At 42.2% G+C, this 22706-nt stretch overlaps 2 protein-coding genes across 5 annotated transcripts in view; one reads left to right on the top strand and one right to left on the bottom strand.

The window, feature by feature from the left end:
* The window catches only part of LOC126457315 (uncharacterized), a 28849-nt gene extending 24725 nt beyond the window's left edge, over positions 1 to 4124 (top strand). For both annotated transcript variants that reach the window (XM_050093509.1, XM_050093508.1), the window contains one exon: positions 774 to 4124. In XM_050093509.1, the coding sequence (XP_049949466.1) occupies positions 774 to 1481 (708 nt within the window). In that variant the 3' untranslated portion in view covers positions 1482 to 4124. The remainder of the gene's footprint in view (positions 1 to 773) is intronic.
* Positions 4125 to 6263: 2139 nt separating this feature from the next.
* Positions 6264 to 22706, bottom strand: part of LOC126457314 (glutathione S-transferase 1-1) — a 74339-nt gene continuing 57896 nt past the window's right edge. For all 3 annotated transcript variants that reach the window (XM_050093505.1, XM_050093506.1, XM_050093507.1), the window contains exons 5-6: positions 17061 to 17178; positions 6264 to 6638 (exon numbers count right to left, since the gene is read on the bottom strand). In XM_050093505.1, the coding sequence (XP_049949462.1) occupies positions 6400 to 6638; positions 17061 to 17178 (357 nt within the window). In that variant the 3' untranslated portion in view covers positions 6264 to 6399. The remainder of the gene's footprint in view (positions 6639 to 17060; positions 17179 to 22706) is intronic.

Genomic DNA, 22706 nt, shown 5'->3' with positions numbered 1-22706 from the left:
AATCTGCGGGAAGTTCGTTGTGTCGCTACTGTTGACTTCGTTTCAATTTAAAGTTCTACGACAAGGACACGGTCTTGTACACTCTAGTTCTCCATCGTAACTGAATTTACCACTCCCTTTCAACGCTGCTAGGGTATCACCGACAACCTGCGCACGCACCCGCAGTCGCAATTGCCGACTGAAAAAGGGCGTCCTTTCTTACTCACCATGTATGAGCAAAGCATAGTACATGGCTCGTATTCTTATTTCAGTTATCAGTTTCGGCGAAATTAGGCCACCTATCTAGCCATGCATCAAGCGGTCCACGTCGTAAAAATGAGTGAGAGAGAGAGAGAGAGAGAGAGAGAGAGAGAGAGAGAGAGAGAGAGAGAGAGGGAGGCATGCCAGCTCACGCCACCATTAAGAAATGCCATCCTCTTCATGGCTTAGGTCCTTAGGTCTGAATCTGGCTCACTTTTCCCAAAACCAAACATCACAATGAAAAATAGGTGAGCTAGTAGGCTGTTCTTTGTTCATCCGATGACAAAATAAGGTTACTGTCTTCCTGCGGCGACACAATGCAGCCATTTTGTATCTCTCATTCCGATAACAATAGCTTGGAAACTAAGCGAGATACTTACAATGTGAAGCAATGCAGTTACTCTGCAGATTGTGACGAATACAGCGCTGCCAACAGTATGGCGCTATGACGCGTCACAAAAGAGACTTTTTTTATAGGCTTCGTGTGTTGTTCTCGCTACGAAATTCTGACCTTTTGCTTATCTCCTTTTCAGATATACGCCATAATCGAGGCAGAAATGCTGCTGAAGCTTCTGCCACCAGAGAAGGCCCACGGAAAGGCCGGCTTCTACCTGACCATTTTGTACTGCGCTTGTGTGTGCGTTAAGACGAGGCCGGACGAGCCCAGTCGTACAATCATCAGCACCGAAACCGCGACGGCGGCCAACATCAACAGCTGCGATGCAGCCGCCGTGTCGCTCTTCAACACCACCACTCGCGACGAAGCGGCGGAGGTCGGCGACGGCCGTGGGAGTGTCACGCCCTGCGACGAAATCACCTCAGCTGTTCGGCCCCTCAGCGACGACGATATGCAGAAGCACGAGCCAGATGCAGACAGTCTGCAGCGAGCCAGCGAGGGCTACTGTTCCGATCGCGACCGCGACCGCTCTCCCGAGCCGGTCGAAGTCGCAAAGGTCGACAACGCTGACCACGACTCTTGTTTTGGAGACGACTGTCTGCTATTCCAGTCGAAAACTTCGCTCAGCTCGTGGTCGTCGATCGTGGATCTGGACGCTGTATCTGCCACCAATGATTCCGGGACATGGAGTCTCTACAGGAGCGTCTCGAACCTCAGCACTGACTTCTCCGACGAATCTCTGTACGAGTCTGACATCGTAAACAAGAAAACAGCTCTGCTGGACAGCGCCGGCACGCTCTTCAGCGCCGTTCCGGTGTTACTGACTGCACCTTCGATGATTTAAAGACAGTATGCTTGCAAAATATAGATTCCAAGGTGTGTAACGACATTGAAGAGATAATTTAAATTATACTACAATACTTTTAATTTAATGATAGAATGGCGCGGTGCTCGCAATTGTGAACCAATTTGACTGTATGTTTAAGCTTCGTGCTTGCAGTTCAGTAACTGTCTTGTGCAAAGTATTTTATGCATCTTTGGAAAAATCCGATTACCCCATTTGCGCCACTGTAAAAGTCTCCCACACAATTCTGTTTTTCCTAAAAGTTTAATTTCGGGTTTTTAGAAGACACTTAAAACTATTAACAGCAATAGAACGTTCATAGTAGCTCGTAAAAGAAATAATGGCTACTACATCTTTGAAAAGCTGTGATAATTTCCACTCAGGGGTAGATTAGTGTTTCTACAACATGTTCAGTCTAGCGACTTTATACTCTAATTTAAGAATGTCTTTCGATGTAAGATTATTCCAGAGTAATTGAAGAGGAAGTACAAAAATAAATGTGCAGCATATTTATTCGATTAGTGTTAGTGTACTAGTTGTAGAATATTCGAAAATTTATGACAAATTCCAGCTGGTGATGCCAACAAAATCAACAGGAAAAGACTATCGTGAAGTAGGTGCTGGTCACTTTTTTCACGCCGTTGTCCATGTAGTCGCCTTGGGATAATATAAAATGACAGGAAATAACAATCATCATATTGGGGTCCTCGATTTTTCGTTCTCTCAACAATATGATAGAAGTAGAAGGGAATTATTCATAAAGCTTACTCTTAATCAGTTTGATTCTGCTGAGAAAAGAGTAGCATTTCACAGGTGACTTGTCAGTGGGACAAGATTCTTTTTTCGTTCAATACAGAAGTATTTTGGACTTACCTGCCTTGTGCTGCAGTTTATAGACATGTTAATAAGACGTTCATAGCGCTCTATGGTACTGTACTTGTCGTATGTTTGTACGGTGTAATTGCTTTTCTGCTGTTGTTACACGAACAAATTTGTTGAAATTGAAATGGCTCTGAGCACTATGGGACTCAACTGCTGAGGTCATTAGTCCCCTAGAACTTAGAACTAGTTAAACCTAACTAACCTAAGGACATCACAAACATCCACGCCCGAGGCAGGATTCGAACCTGCGACCGTAGCGGTCTTGCGGTTCCAGACTGCAGCGCCTTTAACCGCACGGCCACTTCGGCCGGCAACAAATTTGTTGTTCTGTGACTTCAGAGGCTACAAGAAGTAAGCCGTTTGATATGCCTGGCCATATGAAACTTGAAACTTCTCTTGCTTGGCAATGAAAATTCATTATCCTATGTCACGGAGACGTGAAAAAGGTCACTTATAGTGAATATCAGTTCAAGAAAGTAACAGCTCCTATTCCTTTTCTGCAGACAAGGTATCTTCCCCTAATTCACTGTTGAACTTCATTCAGTGAGTTCATAAATTTCTGATCTCAAATCTACAACTAGATTTTAATTTTTAATTATTTTTAAAATAATGAGTGCTAGTAACTTGAGGACAACGCAACTTCGGCGCAAATAACGGTATACAAGAGTTGTACGTGAAGATAAATTTAACAGGTACAAATCTTATACGTAAAAACGTTTACTACGAGGGCTATTCGGAAAGTAAGGTCCGATAGGTCGGGAAATGGAAACCACGGTAAAAATCTAAAATGTTTTATTTGCAACAGTTAGATACACCTTGCAGCTACTTATCTCCATAGTCGCCGATCCGACTTAGACGTGTATCGTAGCGTTGTACCAACTTTCCAATACCCTCGCTATAGAAGGCAGCCGCCAGTGCTTTCCGCCAATTCTCTACGCTGGCCTACGGCTCGTTGTCTTGTGCCAAAATGTTGTCTTCATAGCCAGCGGTTCATGTGAGCAGAGATGAAACTCAGAGGAAGACAATTACGGGCTGTATTGTGGGTAGTCAAACATTTCCAATTGAAAACGATGCAGGAGCATCTTCATTGCCCCTGCAGAATGCGGCGGAGAATGGTCTTGAAGAAGAAACAGCACGACAGATATGTAATGTTAGCTGCATAGCTTCAGGCGAAATTTCTCACCAGGCCCTCGTACTTGGCGGCAGACACTATTTTCTAGACATCTTTACGCACTCACTGCGAGCTCAGAAATGGGAAGAGCGACGTGATGGTAACTGGGGTTATACTAGAGACACTACCCAACACATCTGTGCAAAGCTTTATCGGATTGTCATAGTCGTTTCCATTTCGCGACCGATCGGACCGTACTTTCCGAATAGCCCTCGTATTTTAGTATTTTGCTCACTGATTGTTGCGTAGCCCTCATATGTACTTTAAAGACAATAGCAGTTGTTTGTTGATTAGACATAGGTTAAATGTTAGCCTAATGATAGTCAAAATATAAAAAGATACTCATTTAGCAGTATGTTTTCTGTTTTGTGTTGACACTAACAGTGTTCTGAACCTACTCAGTACCGCAGTGTTTCTTGTTGTGTGCATTAACTTATTGTTTTGGTGCTACAAAGCTAATTTATTGATATTTATGGAAGACTTCCTTCTGTGAAGAAGTCTACACTTTATTTTCTATTAAATCCTTCTCTTTTGTACTGTCAAGTTTAGATACTTCTGTAGTTGATGCAAAATAAAGCAGCTGCAAGATATTCCATTTTTTTAAATGGTCTTAGATATTTCTGTCATTTCCTCTTACATGGATCCTAAGCTGTCTCGAATAGAAGTGTACGCAGCTACCCAAACGAACTTCTTCATAACCCATGAAATTCCTATCCACTAGTCTCTCAAACTGTGTTAAATATGTCTGAAATATACTCAGTATATTCATTGATTTGAGTTATCTCAGCTTTTATTTGTCGAACAGACGCGTTACTTCACAGACATATAAAAAGTAGTAGTCCTTACCTACCGATGGCTGTATTTCAGAATCATCTACCTCAAAATCAGCAGGTGTAGCTCAGGAGAAACTGCAATTATTTGTGTTGGGTGTATGTTATTTCCAGTGAAAGTAAATCTCAGAACTTTTGTGCTGAGGTAAAGATAAGGTAAGATCCTGGAAACAGAGGACGGAGACAATAAAAAATGCAGAGACTTGAGTTCACGTCGTAATACAGCAAATAACAAAACATACGAGTATAGTGCATTTCATATCCAGAGTTTTTTCAGTTTCTTTCTATTTCCCTGTTCCATTATCATAATATTAATTTTCATACACTGAATAAAGCTTTACTAACGTGTACTCACTCTCAGCCGGTTGCACAATCCATAACGCAATTTTGGAATTTTTGCTTCGCTTATCGGATAAAAATCAGATTTAAATTATGTGCCCCTTAAAACAAGACACACTAAATATTAAATTTCCATGTTTCACCACAGCTGTTATATCTGAATGCACTTCCATCCTTTGCCACCTAGTACTTTATTAGTACCCAAACGAAGCAACGTGAGAAACAGTTTTGTTCAATTGAAACATACAGAGTGAACGAGAATTCCGGCAACAGAATTTCAGATGTTGTCCACGGCTATTTACTGAATATTTTGGTGCACAGAACCTGTCATCTCCGGTGGCTCCTTACAGACTTCGTTCAGAGATTTATTACCTCCCTCCTCCACATTTATCTCTATATCTATGTTGCACTGAAAGTATCTACACAACAAAACTACATGTATTTTCCACTCTACGGAGCGCCACTACACATGACACCTGTAGTCAGCAACCACATTAACGTACAAAATCGACAACAGTGGTTTGGTCGGTGTCGTCCTGTTCAATGAATGGCTTGATCACCAAAAGAAACGCTTAAGGACTACTACTTCTGGGCTATGCGAAGAGCCTAGTATATGAGAATCTGGGCGATAGACGGACCTGGTAGTCTGGAGTTTCACCGCATCAGAAGCACTAGGCTAAGCCCCTGGTACCACCGAGCGAGTCAGACACTCGATGACGCTTCGTGTAGACTGTGGCGTGATCAGGGTGATAGTAATTTTCAACAATACTTTTAAGAGAACAACTGTGTATTTGTTACGCGCTGGACTGTACAGTGACGGACTGAACACAGTTATAAAAGTTAAGCGATTTATACAATAAAACACGGCGCCAGTTTGTTGTGGTGTGTGTGTGTGTGTGTGTGTGTGTGAGAGAGAGAGAGAGAGAGAGAGAGAGAGAGAGAGAAACTGTCTGCTCAATGAAGACGGCACAGTACCGGTAAGTAGACAGACAAAATACTATTTTCTAATATTAAAAAGCAAAAATCAGAAATTTTATATTTTGGGATTTTCCGATTGCAAGAAAAAAAAGACTGCAGCGCAAGGGAGGCAGGACAACACACACGAAAACATAACATAATATGCCAATGTAAATATCTGCACTTGATAATAATTATAAATTCTCGAAAAGCGTAGTGCTACACAGGAAAAAAAATGCATAACTGGTGCAGTGTTTTATTATTTCAATTATGAATGACACAACTGCAGGCTTTCTAAAATCGTCGATTGCGGTGAATGAGAAATGATTATATGTTCCGTCTAAAATTATTTACATCGCTTTGCTTGTTGTGTTGTATGTTTTGGTGATTGCAAATTAAGGGTTCTTTTCACTGCTGTGAAGGTAATTAACTGAGTTAACAAACCGAGTAAATCATAATTACATTATAACTCCGTAATGAGCCACCGAGTACTACGGTTCCCTTCCACCAAAATGCTGAAGAAAATATTCATCAGCAGCCTCAGAAATTTTGTATGTCGAGTTCAGATTCGCCCTGTATAATTTAATTCCTACCAAATCCTGGTGAAGCTATCGACAAACACAAGAATTTTCCCGTTTATTGTTTTCATCTGAACACTATTACAAAAACATAGGAAACTGCAGAGAAAATCAGAAGGAACTCGTGGTGCAGGCTCGGGACACGGGGACGCAACGACGCGCTACTTGCTGGCCCTGACGGGGTGGTATGGGTGCTGCAGCGACGACAGGTCCGGCGGGCTCTTGCTGAAGGTCCGCAGCTCCAGCATGGCGGGCTCTGCGATCGCCCAGAGGCGTGGCGCCGCCTGCTTGAAGTCTGCGTACCACCGCAGGACTCTCGGCCACAGCGACAACTCGAACTCCACCGCCTCCAGGCACATGGTCGCAGCCACCAGCGACAGATCCGCCAGAGTCACGTGCTCTGTCCAAACAGAAACGTTCGGCATTGCTGATTACTTAATCAGACACGTAAAGACGCATCAAAAGTGTGAGCAACACGACACCGAACCCATAATGAAATCGCTACCCGACACTGTTCATGAAAGACTCGAGCAAAACTAGCGTGACTAGCGGATGTGCACGGTACCACTGCTTGCTGCTGCCGTTCGACAGCATACGTTTCATTGCAGGGCAGTACTGTGAGTGAAGCTGTGGTTTTTCAAACTCCCTTATTCGACTCAGGAGAGGATAGCTATAGCTGAGGTTTATATTAGCTCCCAAACTTTCGAAAAAAAAAGAAAAAAAGGAAGCATATCAAGTGTTTACAGAAAAATTTCTGATTGCTGGTACCCCAGCGAAGAGTACAATGCACGATTTAATTTAAAAAAAGGTTCTATTTCAAATGCAAAACGAAATAGGCAACCTTCCATAAGGACTCCAAAACCCATGGCCGGTATTGAAGGGAGAATTACTCTTAGTCCAAAGAAGTGACTATGCTAGTTATCCCAACAATCTGTCGTTAAATATAAAGAATTTCGTAAAGTTCTTCATCAGTTAAAACTTCGCTGGCCGCGGTGGCCGAGCGGTTCTAGGCGATTCAGTCCGGAACCGCGCGACTTCTACGGTCGCAGGTTCGAATACTGCCTCGGGCATGGATGTGTGTGATGTCCTTAGGTTCGTTAGGTTTAAGTAGTTCTAAGCTCTAGTGGACTGATGACCTCAGATGTTAAGTCCCATAGTGCTCAGAGCCATTTCAACCAATATTTGATTTAAAACTTCAACCATAGTATGTTTCACTTTTGCGCCAAGTGAAGGAGATAGGAGACTCAAAACGAACTGCTTATTGCAACTGGCTTCTCGAAAAGATTCATCTGGCCACGTTACTTCACAGAACACCAGGTATCTGTTCGCAAGGAATCCTCACGAGATAGCTTACGCACCACTTCACGACGAGAAAATTGTTGTTTGGTGAGTCGTTACAGGTAATCGTATTCAAAAAAACGGTTCAAATGGCTCTGAGCACTATAAGACTTAACTTCTAAGGTCATCAGTCCCCTAGAACTCAGAACTACTAAAACCTAACTAACCTAAGGACATCACACACATCCATGCCCGAGGCAGGATTCGAACCTGCGACCGTAGCAGTCACACGGTTCCAGACTGTAGCACCTAGAACCGCTCGGCCACCCGGGCCGGCGGTAATCGTGTAGTGGAACCAATATTTTTTTTTCAGTGGACTCTCTGGTACAGAAGCTTACCTAACAATTTTCGAGAGATAATTATGCGAAATTAAATAATAATAAAAAAGGATACACACACTTCCAACAAGACGGAGCAACCTGTCAAACATCAGACGTTTCACTTCATCGCTTTCAAGTATCTTTCATAAACGAACGTGTCGTCAGCAGTGGACAATGGCCTCCACGTTCCCCAGCGTTCGCTATTTGCGATACTTTGCTTTGGTGCTACGTGAAGGCGAGACTTTATGCATTTAATGCTCACAATATCGATGAGCTGTAGGGTAAAATTCAACGAGAAATCAGCGCAGCTGACTGTAGCGTTTAGCGCCAGATGACTCTAAATATGATGAACCGAGCACAAAAGTGCATTGACGCCCAGAGTGATCCTTAACAAAACCCAAAGAAATTTTGGTCTTTTTTGAAGGCACCAAAGTTAGTGTCCAGGCACTCACGAATAGACAGGAACTGAAACTGAGGGTAGCAAAGCACAAGCAGAAATACTTAACTCAATTTTCAAATATTCCTTTACAATGGAAGGCCCAGGAGTATTACCCAGTTTGATTCTCGTAAAATGAAACAGATATTAGTGTCAGTGGCATTGATCATTAAAAGTCAACAAAACTCCATAGTGGAATCGCTATCAGATTCTATACCAATTTGTGGCTGAGTTGGCCTCTCTGTAAACTATGATCTATTGTAGATTCCTCGGACAAGAATCTCTGCCCAGTAGTTGGCAAAAAAAAGAAGAAAAAAATGAGCTTATGGCATTGTTGGCCGGGTGGCCCCATTCGGGGAAGTTCGGGCGCCGAGTGTAAGTCTTATTTCAGTAGACGCCACATTGGGCGACTTGCGTGCCGGTGATGAGGATGAAGACAACACAACACCTGTTCCACGAGCGGGGAAAATCTCCATCCAGGCTGGGAATGGAACCCGGGCCCGCTGCACGGGAGGCAAGCACGTTTCCCAGTACTTTTTTTTCCGTCGCGTTTGGTCTGGGCGGACGTCACAAGACATCCGTTCAAGTTGATCGTTGATTCCTTTACTCAGTTTTTTATCACAGAGGGCGAGCAGCCGTCTGACAGAACACGCTGAGCCGCATGGGATTAGCCGAGCGGTCTAGGGCGCTGCAGTCATGGACTGTGTGGCTGGTCCCGGCGGAGGTTCGAGTCCTCCCTCGGGCATGGATGTGTGTGTGTTTGTCCTTAGGATAATTTAGGTTAAGTAGTGTGTAAGCTTAGCGAGTGATGACCTTAGCAGTTAAGTCCCTTAAGATTTCACACACACATGCAGAACACGCTGAGCTATCGTGCCAGCCGCTAAGAGGGCGGACAGTAGTTGGCTAAAAGCACAGGTCACACAAGGCAGCAGAAGTGTCCGCAAAATTACCTTCAGGTCACGTTCACATCCACTTGCTGTAGAATCCTAAAGCATATTGTGAGGATCTAGGCACCTTTAATAGAAGGACCTCCATGCCAGCCAGCATACAGTCCGAAAACGTTGATCATGTGAACCCCACATCACATTTTCCTCACATGACATCGTGCAGGCTACTGGTCAAGGCGGGCAGTGAGATGCAGTATAACGTCACTCTGTAAATCGTTTGACTCAGTACGATACATACGCTTACCGATTACCGATTACCGAAAATGCGATTGTTTGGGGTATCAACCGAAATTTGTGAGTGAATTGAAGATTTCTTAGTGGGTCCCTTGCTACTCATGTTGTATATTAATGGTCTTGCGGGCAATATTGATAGCAATCTCAGACTCCTTGCAGATGATAGAGTTATCTGCAGTCAGACTGATAAGATTTCAAATTAGTGCACAGACTGGCAACTTGCTTTAAAAAAAAAATGTTGAACTGTGCACTTCACAAAACGAAAAATCGTAGTGTTCTACGACTATAGTATCAATGAGTCGCAGTTGGAATCGGTAGACTCCTAGAAATACCAGAATGTAGCACTTTGTAGAAATATCAAATGGCACAATCACATAGGCTCACTCGTGGGCAAAGCAGGTTTATTGGTAGAATACCAGGGAAATGCAGTCAGTCTACAAAAGTTATTTCATACAGATCCCGCGTGCTTCGAATCCCAAAATATTGCTCAAGTGTGTGGTAACATTACCAAATAGGACTCATACGGGATATTGAACGGATACCGAGAAGGGCAGCGCGAATGGTCACGAGTTTGTTGTACCCGCGGTAGAGTGTCACAGAGATGTTGAAAGAAGTAAACTGGCACACCTCTGAAGATAGTTTACGTCCATCCCGAGAAAGTCCACTTATAAAGTTTCAAGAAACGCCTTGAAATGATGACTCTAGGAGTATACTACAACCCCGTACGTACCGCTCCCGTAGGGATAGCGATGACAAGATTGGAATAATTACAGCACTCCCAGATGCATTTAAATATTCTTCCCACGCTCCATATCTGAACGGAATGGGAAAGTCCTAATACGAGGTCGCCCAAAAAATATTGCCCCACATTGTTTTTAGAAAGCTATTAATATACATAGACAAACGTCCTTACTGGTGGTTCACTTTTGATGTCTGTTCTATACACAGGTGGAGTTTCTAACCGTTCTGGCAGATGGTAGTGCCGCAGTACTGCGTCAAAATGCGTCTACATACGACTCACGTTACAAGCAAGGTGCTTTTACTTAATTCTTGTGTGCGGAAAAAGAAACCGTGATGAACATCAACAAACGTTTGTGTGCACTGTATAGCGATGCTGCAGTTGAGAGGAGTACAGCTGAGTGATGGGTAAAGAAAATTACAGTCTCAGGAAATGCAGAAACAGAGCTCTATGATCAGCCACGCTCGGGACCTCCTGTCACAGCTACTGCTCCAGACATGCTGAATCGTGCAGATGTCATTATTCGTGCCGACCGGCGCATCACAGCTCGACACTTGGCTCTACAGTTGTTGGTCAGCATTGGAAGTGCGTCTGCAATGATTAGAGAGGTGCTCACGATGTGTTCCACGAATGCGCACAGAAAGGGCATTTCAGCTGAATTGTTGGAGCGTTTTGAGACTGACGGGGAAGCCTTTCTGTCACGGATCGTTAGGGAGGACAAAACCTGGGTCCACTACTTTGCGCCGGAAACAAAAAGGCAGTCCATGGAATTGCATCATCCTCTTTCACCACAAAAGAAGAAATTCAAGACAACTCTCTCTGCCGGAAAAGTCATGGTGATTCTAGCGTCGTAATTCCCGTGAATGTGATGCCAAGAGGGTCAACAATTAATTCAGAAGCATACGCGAAGACTCTGAATAAACTCAAGAACCATTTACGACGTGTTCGATCGGACAAGAATCCAGCAGAAATCTTGCTCCAAGATGATAATGCACGCCCACACACAAGTCTGAGAACCAGGGAACGCATCGCCAAACTGGGTTGGATATCATCGCCTCATTCACCCTACAGTCCAGACCTGGCACCATCGGACATCCATCTCTTTGGGCCGTTTAAAGATTCTCTACGGGGAACACACATTGAAGATGACGAGAATGTCAGTCATGCAGTGACTACGCCTAGGGGAGAAGAGCTTTTACCAGCAGAGAATAAATTATCTTCCACAAAGTTGGCGTACGGTCAGCGAACGTCACGAAATTCTGACTCTTAACAATAAATATGTTCTGAAAAAAATGTGGGGCATTACTTAGTTGAACGACCGTCATGACTGGTAGAATAGGACATATCCTCTGCCGTGTCCTTCACAGTGATTTTCAGAGCATGAATATAGACAGATATTGAATCTTTTTTCATACAGTTTCGTACTGTCAAAAATAGCCCACCTCCTATTAACATAGTGTGCCAACAAGAAATAATAGACGGTGCAGAAAATTGTAAGTTTTCAGATGTGCGTATTGATGAAAACTGACAATGAAAAACCATGTAGTAGACCTACTAAAACATTAAGGTTCGGCTACTTTGGTAGTAAGAATTGTTGCCAGCTTTGGGGATATAGAAGTCTGTAAGTTAAGGGTAACGCAGATCAGTTTCCCTTTTGGGGTTGTGCTTTTGAATATCTCTGTTGCTCTAAAGCTTTGATGAATTGTTTATAAAAATTATAAGTGAATAAATGTACTGGGAGCATTAATAAAACCGACAAACTGCAGGGACGGACTCCTCACTGGAAATGGAAGAGAAAAGGTGCTTCAATTAAATGAAACTATGGTTTCAGAGATGTTTTCAAGTTTGAAACATCTATGAAAGTATATATGCGGACTGAAAGCCTCAGCTCTTGCTATTCCCCCTAAACCCCAGCAGCCTGTGCTCAGGGTGGTATAGTGGCTAGCTCATCCAGTCCTAATGAGCCTAATGAGCAAGAGATCTGGGATTCGAATCCCAGCCTTGGTAGACATTTTCATTCGTCGCTTCGGTCTGCATATATACATAAAGATGATAATTTTTATCATTATCGGTGATCACATGCTGCTCTTTTTGTACAACTCCATACAGAATACCCTGTGGTCTGTCCTGTCTTCCAAGATGACGACAGCCTTGTTCAAAGGGATGAGCGCATACGTCCTTATTTTGTGACTATCAGACTAATCACATCTGCATTGTCCCCTCTAAATCACGCGCTCTTGATCCTACAGAAAATGTTTGATACCATTTGCAACAGCGTTTCAAACACAGCAGCCATCATTCCCTCACTTTTGAAGGTTCCGTCCTCAATCGGCAACAGTTAAGAACCATTTTCTCAGGAACAGATAGACGTATTAATTTCAAATTAATATTACATACTAAAGTCTACAATCCCTAGTTAATGCAACAAAATTTAGTCTTGTAAGTCTATACAATCAAAAGATACAGTCATTCATGGAACATATTTCGACACCTTGCCAGAATAGATATCGACAGGAGGCAAAAGTCGTCGAAATTCTCGATTCCCGGGATGGATGAACTATCTACAAACATGATGAAGATTGAACAGAAACTTCGGTGAACGAGCCCTACTCATACTCCTCCGTATTTTGTTTTTTTACCTCTACGGAATCTAATCTTCAATGGGCGGCTTCAAATCGATTTGGCCTACCTGAAGACTTCCTTACTCGCCCACGTGAGGCCATTGTCGTGCCCTGAGTTGGTGTTCGAAGTTATTAGCGTGGTAACTTATGAGGGTGACTAATTTTTGGGCTGGTGTCATTATTTCCTCTAATAATGACTAAAATACACTCCTGGAAAAGGAAAATAGAACACATTGACACCGGTGTGCAGACCCACCATACTTGCTCCGGACACTGCGAGAGGGCTGTACAAGCAATGATCACACGCACGGCACAGCGGACACACCAGGAACCGCGGTGTTGGCCGTCGAATGGCGCTAGCTGCGCAGCATTTGTGCACCGCCGCCGTCAGTGTCAGCCAGTTTGCCGTGGCATACGGAGCTCCATCGCAGTCTTTAACACTGGTAGCATGCCGCGACAGCGTGGACGTGAACCGTATGTGCAGTTGACGGACTTTGAGCGAGGGCGTATAGTGGGCATGCGGGAGGCCGGGTGGACGTACCGCCGAATTGCTCAACACGTGGGGCGTGAGGTCTCCACAGTACATCGATGTTGTCGCCAGTGGTCGGCGGAAGGTGCACGTGCCCGTCGACCTGGGACCGGACCACAGCGACGCACGGATGCACGCCAAGACCGTAGGATCCTACGCAGTGCCGTAGGGGACCGCACCGCCACTTCCCAGCAAATTAGGGACACTGTTGCTCCTGGGGTATCGGCGAGGACCATTCGCAACCGTCTCCTTGAAGCTGGGCTACGGTCCCGCACACCGTTAGGCCGTCTTCCGCTCACGCCCCAACATCGTGCAGCCCGCCTCCAGTGGTGTCGCGACAGGCGTGAATGGAGGAACGAATGGAGACGTGTCGTCTTCAGCGATGAGAGTCGCTTCTGCCTTGGTGCCAATGATGGTCGTATGCGTGTTTGGCGCCGTGCAGGTGAGCGCCACAATCAGGACTGCATACGACCGAAGCACACAGGGCCAACACCCGGCATCATGGTGTGGGGAGCGATCTCCTACACTGGCCATACACCACTGGTGATCGTCGAGGGGACACTGAATAGTGCACGGTACATCGAAACCGTCATCGAACCCATCGTTCTACCATTCCTAGACCGGCAAGGGAACTTGCTGTTCCAACAGGACAATGCACGTCCGCATGTATCCCGTGCCACCCAACGTGCTCTAGAAGGTGTAAGTCAACTACCCTGGCCAGCAAGATCTGCGGATCTCTCCCCCATTGAGCATGTTTGGGACTGGATGAAGCGTCGTCTCACGCGGTGTGCACGTCCAGCACGAACGCTGGTCCAACTGAGGCGCCAGGTGGAAATGGCATGGCAAGCCGTTCCACAGGACTACATCCAGCATCTCTACGATCGTCTCCATGGGAGAATAGCAGCCTGCATTGCTGCGAAAGGTGGATATACACTGTACTAGTGCCGACATTGTGCATGCTCTGTTGCCTGTGTCTATGTGCCTGTGGTTCTGTCAGTGTGATCATGTGATGCATCTGACCCCAGGAATGTGTCAATAAAGTTTCCCCTTCCTGGGACAATGAATTCACGGTGTTCTTATTTCAATTTCCAGGAGTGTAGACAAAGATGAAGGCTGTAGCAGAGGTGCCAAATTCGTTTTGTTCTGGAACTGAACACTGTGTTTTACTTGATAGCGGTAGAAGGGGAAGAAGGGGATGTCTTTCTTTGAGCACGCAGAACTAGCTGTTGTTGGTGGATGACACATTTTACCACCGTTGCTGTGAATGGACGAAGTTAAATGTCCCTATATTACGTTTCATTTGCTGCACAGTTTCGTATGTGCAGGCCTTTTCGAAATAAAATTGAGCTTCGCTCCACGGCCACTGTGATACAATTTAATCGCTCAGACAATTTGTGGTGACCGTGGAATCTTAGCTGTCGCATTTCTGAAAATCGTATAAATTTGTAAATCGAGTCCATCGTGACTGTATTAGCATGTTTGCACTCATATATCTGCACTTTCAAGAAAATACGACAAAATAAATGTGACTTGATCTATGGCAGCATCCGTTTGGAAAGATTTAGGAATAGTCATGAATTAGACCTCACGTACATTCTCATAAATATAAAGAACAATGTCTCCCTCTCTCTTTCACCACACACACACACACAGACACACACACACACACACACACACACACACACACACACACAAGAACACACACATTTTCAAACTGATAGCATAGCATACATAAAATATTCTGCAAAGCTGTAATGCGAGACTTAGCAGAAAACTGGAGAACTCAATTGATTATTAAATTATTAACAACTTATTAATAGTTTCCTAATAGCGATGTGGTGTTTATCAAAGATGCGATCAGTAAATGCAATAACATGAGCTACATTCGTAAAATTTAAGACAAAATGCGTTGGTATTTGAACATGAAAGTCAATTACATGTCGTTCTTTAGTGGACACAAAGAAATTTTCGTATGATTTGTTGTCGAGCCTAATGAATATTTACGCTCGTAATTCCTTCATAGTGCAAATTCGAGAGGATTTGTATGTGTAAAGGTAGGAAGAATTTATAGAAAAATGAGAGTCTGCCGTAAGATTTCACCGAAATTTCTTCTAGGGAACGTAATTTATGATTCCATTTAGACTGAGAAATTCAAGTTTTTATCAAGTAATTCACATTATTTTTACTCTGCTTACTTAAGTATATTCCAAATCGTAGTTTTTCTTCTAGTGTTTCTCACGTGAGTAACCATGTTCCTAGACTCAGCAGCCTGTCGCGTGTTGGAATGACTTTAATTATTAACCTATAATGGATCCGAAACATTCAATGGCAAGACATTAAAATTTAGTACTTTTTGCAGTTTCCGTATTTGAGTGGTATTTAAGTTTATTTATTATACTCGGACGGGAAATCTACGAGACTGATTGTAATTACTACGAAATTTGCATTTTGAGAGATGTAGCTATAATCATAAAGCCTCATATTCATGTTTCCCCATAAAGTACACTTCAGTATGAAATACTTCGATCTATTGGGCAGACGCAAAACGCACATACGTTAACAGATTTTCCAGGATGATTGTTGACTTAAATAGTAGCGTCACTCAATCTTAGATTATTCACTATCTCTTACTAACACTGGAAGTTCCAAAGTAGAATAAATCGCACCGAAAACATTTAAATGTATTTGCGAAGACATGGGTACCGTTAGAAAATCCGGTAGCTGTCAAATAAGTAAGATATTGCTACAAGAAGATCTGAATATCACCCATCTTGATCAAAGACAGTACGGATGGTTTATTATAAAATATTAAGTATCTTACTTTTGTATATATTTACACGGTGAGCTGAAATCAGATGATTAAATTAGCTGACATGTTCATAACTGTGTGAGGAGGTATAAACTACGTTGTTGATATGAAAGCTGGCTGACAAGAAATATTTTAGGTACGCTGATACGTGAGAAGTAAGAGGAATCTAGGGAAAAGGGTAGAGCTCATGGGATGTAAGAGAGACAAAGAGAGAGACAGAGAGAGGGGGGGGGGGGGGAGGGAGAGAGAGAGAGAGAGAGAGAGAGAGAGAGAGCATATATGTTAGGAATACAAGTTGCTGGAATCGGTGTGAGCATTTCAGATACATCCAGAACGACTTATAAGAATAATGTGTAACTGATGTTGGAATAAATGCAGTGGACCATGAAAATGGAGAACTTTTTTTCTTTAATGTCAGTCAGTGATCACAAACAAATTGTCGTTAGTCGCTCTATTTTGCTCCGCGGTAACCATCTTCAGATCACTCAAAAAAAAAATAAAGAAAATACAACTGCTGGAAAACATACATCTCACACCTTATTTTTCTCATAATATGTTGTAGCCCGTCAGCTCTAATATCGTTTCTTCGTGCTCAGGTATGTACACGTACAGCGCACAACAAACGCTTCATTATAACTGTCACACGGTAACGCCTATAAAACCTGGTGTTTGTGGTTGATTACATTGTCAAGTGGTGAGTATTAAGTTTATTTCAATGTACCAAAAACACAGATTAAGCTCAGGGAGAAAGAAATATACACGTCAATAAAATATGCCTACATAGTCAGAAACTTAATAATGATTCTGTGCATTTGTCAAAACAATATAAAGATGTAAGTTAATACAAACCTCCTGCTGCAAATTTGGTTCCCTGTCTTTCTAAGATGGTGTTTAAGACGTTCAGAGCTATCTTCAGTTTTTTAAGAGCCTCGGGAGTCCTCTTGTAATCAAAGAATATCGGTGCCACCTGCAAAAAGAAAAGTGTCTTAACCTACATTCAAATGAATGAAAAGTACGAATTAAAGTGTTACTACTACTAACGATATCTTAATTTTCTTATTATGCAACGTTCACCACTCTTGGTCCAAAGAATGTCAATAGTTTTCGTTTCCACCATTTTGCCAGATAAATTATACGCAGGAGCCTAGATGTTCAATGACGGATCTAGCATGTCTATCCTCCACTCGAAAGAGAAATTTGTGATTCAGATGCCATTTGTGAACTATATTGAAGGGTTGTTACTACACTCTATGTGGTGTCCGGTCTGTGTGGTGAGTCCTAACAAATAACTGAGGCAACAGACTATGTTCTGGAGAAGTGTTTTTCAAATCGCCGACTAGTTATCCTCATTTAGATATGCCGTCGCTATTCTAAATCGCAGGAGGAGGATATTGGGATGATTCCTACGGTTTCTCAGATTTTCTGTCCAATCTTGTCCATCAGGGCCAATGCTTCCACCATATCCAGCAACAGAGAAAGTGTGTTGACTGCCCGCGCGTTTAGTCAGGTAGCGTAGGAGAGGTGGCGTGCCCGTGAACTGTGGGCAGCACTGTCGCTTGAAACTGCGTAATCGTACGCTATTTTTGGCTTTTGTCTGCACTTATTTTGTAAGTTTGTTTACGGCGTTATGAGTGAACGCTGAAGATGGAAGGCTGTGGAGATTAAGAGATGTTAAGAGTTATAGTTGCACGTAGTTATAGAAATCTAACAAAGGAATGGTTCAATTAGACAAGTGAAAACATGCCCTGATATTTTTTTTATATAGTAACAATGCACCAGAAGAAAGACACTGTCAAAATTTTGGCTGTTAATATGCCCCGCAATTTTTTTTAACGTTGAAAATAGCCAGATTCGTAGCTCGCCAAGCGGCTGGAGACATGTACAGCCCTAGCAGAGTAGTAGCTGACTGTGCATTTGCAACAAAGCCTCCAAGACGGCATTGAGCCTGTACTTTTGCATTGTGATTTCACATCGTGAATATGAGGGTGCGAGGTCTACATCAATTGGGCAGTGGTTCTTCGGATCCAACTGCTGGACTCCTAGGAGTGGTACCATGCGACGACCGCATTAGCATGTCCTTGGTTAAAGGTTCATTGGTAGAAAGTTAAGACGAACCAGTGCGATCGTAACGTGTAAGATGAATTTCAGTTTTCGTCATAATTTCTTTGTAACAATTGTCTGCAGTTACCGTTCGCTCAAATTTGCAACTTACTTATATCCATAATAATTATCAGTTGCTTTTGCGCTAATGTAAGTTAACACTGAAGTTAAAAATGATTAACATTAACTTTGTTTAATGCTTAATGTTAAGCAGTGTGTAAACCCGGTTTGCTTGGTAAAAGCTGGCGGTGAACGATATAATAATGTAAGAAAGACTTACAACGGAGTAATAAATATGTGCCGAAAAGAAACTCACGAAACTGTGAAAGATAAACATCCGAAAGATTTACTTTACGGGGTGGCCACAAAGTCCCGTTACCCCAATAACCAACATAAACCCCTAAACCCGAATAAATAACATGAACACCAGTTATTTACAGGAGGTTTCTGAAGATGTGAATCATGTAGAGCTGCTCGTGAGAGGCGATGCTCTGTTACCGATGGAGGTCTACGAGACTGGGCTCCTCGATTTGCAATTGAGATGAACATTGCTGATTTTAAGTCTTATTTGGCTCAGTTAAGCAAATTCTAGAAATCGTACAGTACGGGAAGTTGCAAAACTACGAAGTTTCCTTCAAGGAAAAGTGTAGAGGAGACGCCATTAATTTACAGTCGACCTGAAGACCAAGTTTATATTATCCTCACATCTGCTGTGTGTAACGACGATCAGTCAGGTTTTGTAAGGAACTGCGAGAAAACTGCACTTTATCATTTCCAGGTGATAAAAAGACACAGTCTGTTGCGCAATCAATTAATGCTATGACACATTCATATACAACTATGACAATGATAAGTATGAGTGGGTTACTGCAGCTTTATCTCTGTCTTCAGGGAACTCAAGGCTTTTTAGGACCAATTTGAAGTAATGCTGTTTAGTGTCAAAAATATTATAACCGACCTACCAAACTCTGGAAAAACAGGAGACAACAATTTTTAAAATTTCATTCGAAACAGTTTCTACCCAGTTGCAGAAATTAATTCATTGTTTTTGTTGGATCCTTGCCTGGAAATAACGATACCTCTGTCTTTCAGGAGGACGACGAAAAGACAGTTGATATAATGTAGATTCCACCCAGAACAACCAGTATAACTCTCGATGAGGAATTTTTTCGTCTGTGGGAAGTATTTGTAAGAAAGCTGTCGAACAATGTAATATCCGATAGCTGCGGGTGATTTCAGGTATTCAGGATAACAGCATTCTTAAATTTCAGTCATCTGTGCATTTTCAGTTTGCATTGGCACAATTTACGAGTTGCTTTGAGTTTGCTTGGTATGCAGTACAATAAGCAGAGCAATACAGTGTTCATAGACTTTACCAAAGCCTTTGACCTACTGGAAAGAGATCTCATAGTCCGAAAACTGGAAAACACAATGGGAGAAGGTAGCGTATGGGCAAGAATAGTCAAGTTAATCCTCGAATACAACTTAATCACAATATCAGACACCCTCTCTTTTTCGAACCTCATTCTGCAATCGAACAGAGTCTTACAGGTGACTCATTGAGCCCTTTGCTGTACATTCTTGCCACTGAAGAAGTACTCCGAATTGGAGAAAATGAAGAAGATGTATACGTATATGCATAAGCTGACGACATAGCCGTAGGTTCAGCAGATATACAGAAGCTGCAGAAAATCATTGAGAAAATAGACAGATGGTGCAGTGAACACAAACTACACATAAACATAACAACGTCAGAAATGGTGATTTTCAGAACAGGAGGCAAAACACCCAAGAATGCGGAAATCAACATGAGAGGACAAAAAATAAAAATCTCATCAGACTTTAAATACCTAGGGGTGACATTGCAAACAACAGCCAAATGCTTCACAAAACATACAACAGAACGTGCAATCCAAGCAATAATAGCAATACAGGATATCAAAAAGATCCGTTTACTCAGTCTAGAAACATCCATGATATTATTCAACTCAAAAATCTTGCCAATCCAGGCCTACGGGATGGAGGTTGTATGGGACCACCTGACAGAAAAAAACATCTAGACTAGTGTACCTGCTAGCGAGAGAGACATTCCTAATTGAAGACATCAATCTTCGGTATATGATGCCACACACCAGGGCTTCGAGAAATCAACTGAAGATCATGGAGGAGAAACGAGAAAAAGTATGACCGGAGTTTTATGGCACCGAAGCAATGACGAATCGCACATAGACAGCACCAAACTTCGAGCTGCGACATGTCGTAACTATATTTTCTATTCACGGCTTTCATCACCTAATTTGCAAAAACAAAACTTATCACGACCCAACCACAACATATGTATGTGAACTGTGTAACGAAACCTGCGAGCGATATCACATAGAACTGTGCAGTAAACGAATGAAATCGATAAATGAATACGCAGAAATGTAAAATGTAAATGGAAATATAAAATGTTAAGCAAAGTAACTGTATATGGCTATTTGGTTGCAATTTTATTAAATAAATAAGCAGAACAACGACAAGAACCATTTCTTACTTCAACGCACTTCTGTCTAAAAAAAATAGTAATTACTGTGTACAGAAAGCATTAAATTTTCTTTCGTCAGATGTTCCTCATGTGAGGAAAATATTACAAATGACACTTCGCTTTATTGTGGCGACTTTGGGTAGTAAATAAGGAAATATATTATTGTTACTTAAATATATATTATACAAAAATTATCATAAGGTCTGTGGTACAGGAGTTTGTGTGAAATGATGTATGTGTAAGATATAATTCATTTCAATAAATTAAAGTCACCATTGATGAAAATCGTCTGTAATTGTACATCAGAGACTCCCTTGAATTATTTTCCTGTGTTAGTTACCTTTATATGAATTACACATGCAAAAGTTTAGATGTCGTTACTAGCTGTCTTTTATTCAAAACATTAATGATACGTAAAATTTTTTGTATGGTTTGGATGCTTCAAATTTGCTTGTGTCACTCCGGATATTTACACTAAACGGTGATATGCTTTCTTCTCACGGCCGATCACGCGTTAGACAGGAAGAACTGTACAAACTGCTGTCATATACGGTTCTTCGAGCGACAAACGTTTTTTAAAAGATGCTAGTGGTGTGGCCTATCAACTAAAATTTTTGTAACGCATTTCTCTCGCTGTGTTGTTCCTGCAAAAGAAATTTCAGGGTGGGTTTTGGCTTGTGGGATTAAATCGTTATCTTGTAAGAACAAAGTATGCTCACTGTTTTCGTTCCAGCGTGCAGATCTAGCTCCAGAGAAAGCAAAGGTTAATATTTTTTGCGCCGCTAAAAAACGGAGTAGAATTTTCAAAATGGATTAGAGCAATTATTCGTGAAGACAGAGATCTGATTCTCAATTGTTCTGGATGCGTGTCACACGTCGGCGGCGAAAAACGAAAGCAGACATATGTATCACAGGTAAAGAAGTCGGAATTCCAAGATAAAGGTGGTTTCTTAAAACATGAACGGTTGCTCATTTATTTCTCTTCTCACTAAAATACGTATCGAAAACATTACACAAAGGATAATTTCTCGTAGAACACTAGCGAAAGAGAACCTGCGGCAAAGAAGGCGGTAAATAAGATGAAGTTGCGATGTCTGACAGCGTTTCTTCTGTCGAAGAAAATGTACAAGTCTGATAGGTACCGGTCGGAGCTTAATTTAATTAAAAAGAAAATAGAAATGCAAGAAACTGGAAGTTGTGTGGTTACGTAACAAATTAAGAGCATCGATTGCAGGAATAAATCTCTTGTGAAATCATCTCTCACGGCTCAATCAAATGTCCTAGTTCATTGAAAACTTAGTAAGATATGGAAAATTATAACTGACACTACGTTAAAGAAAAACCAATTGAAAAACAATAAGGGATGCCATATGACGAGATTCTTCTGGACAGGTACTCTTAAAAATTAGTTAGACCGCAGGATACAGACATTATTTGAATCAGGGATTGTTGCCACTTTCCTTCGAAACGCATCCTCGAAATTTAGTAAATGATGTCAAATTCTCATGTGGAATTAATACACAGGTTGTGGAAGCAATTAAGGCTTATTTTCAGGAACGACAAGATGGAAACAAAGGAGTGTTGTTTTATTAAGTTAAGCTCCAAGGAAAACTACTTCAGAAACACTTCGCTGAAAGTTAACTATTCCGTCAATTTAGGGGAATACACTGCAAACAACTGCAATACTCTTGGTAAATCATGCTTTGGTGTTGATGTTTCTTCCTCAGCTGCATAACTGGATTCAGTCTGTTGCTGCGTATGCAAGTCTCAACACAACTCCTGGCGCTGTCTCGTAGATATTGATTCAAATAATTATCTAGCTAGAACAAGCTGGTACGAGAACTACAGCATTCGCTTCTTACGGCAGT

This window comes from Schistocerca serialis, chromosome 2 (genome assembly GCF_023864345.2).
Source record: "Schistocerca serialis cubense isolate TAMUIC-IGC-003099 chromosome 2, iqSchSeri2.2, whole genome shotgun sequence".
In the NCBI taxonomy this organism is placed as follows: domain Eukaryota; kingdom Metazoa; phylum Arthropoda; class Insecta; order Orthoptera; family Acrididae; genus Schistocerca; species Schistocerca serialis.
The sequence above is the reverse complement of the archived record's forward strand: the minus strand, read 5'-3'. Positions and strand labels throughout refer to the sequence as shown.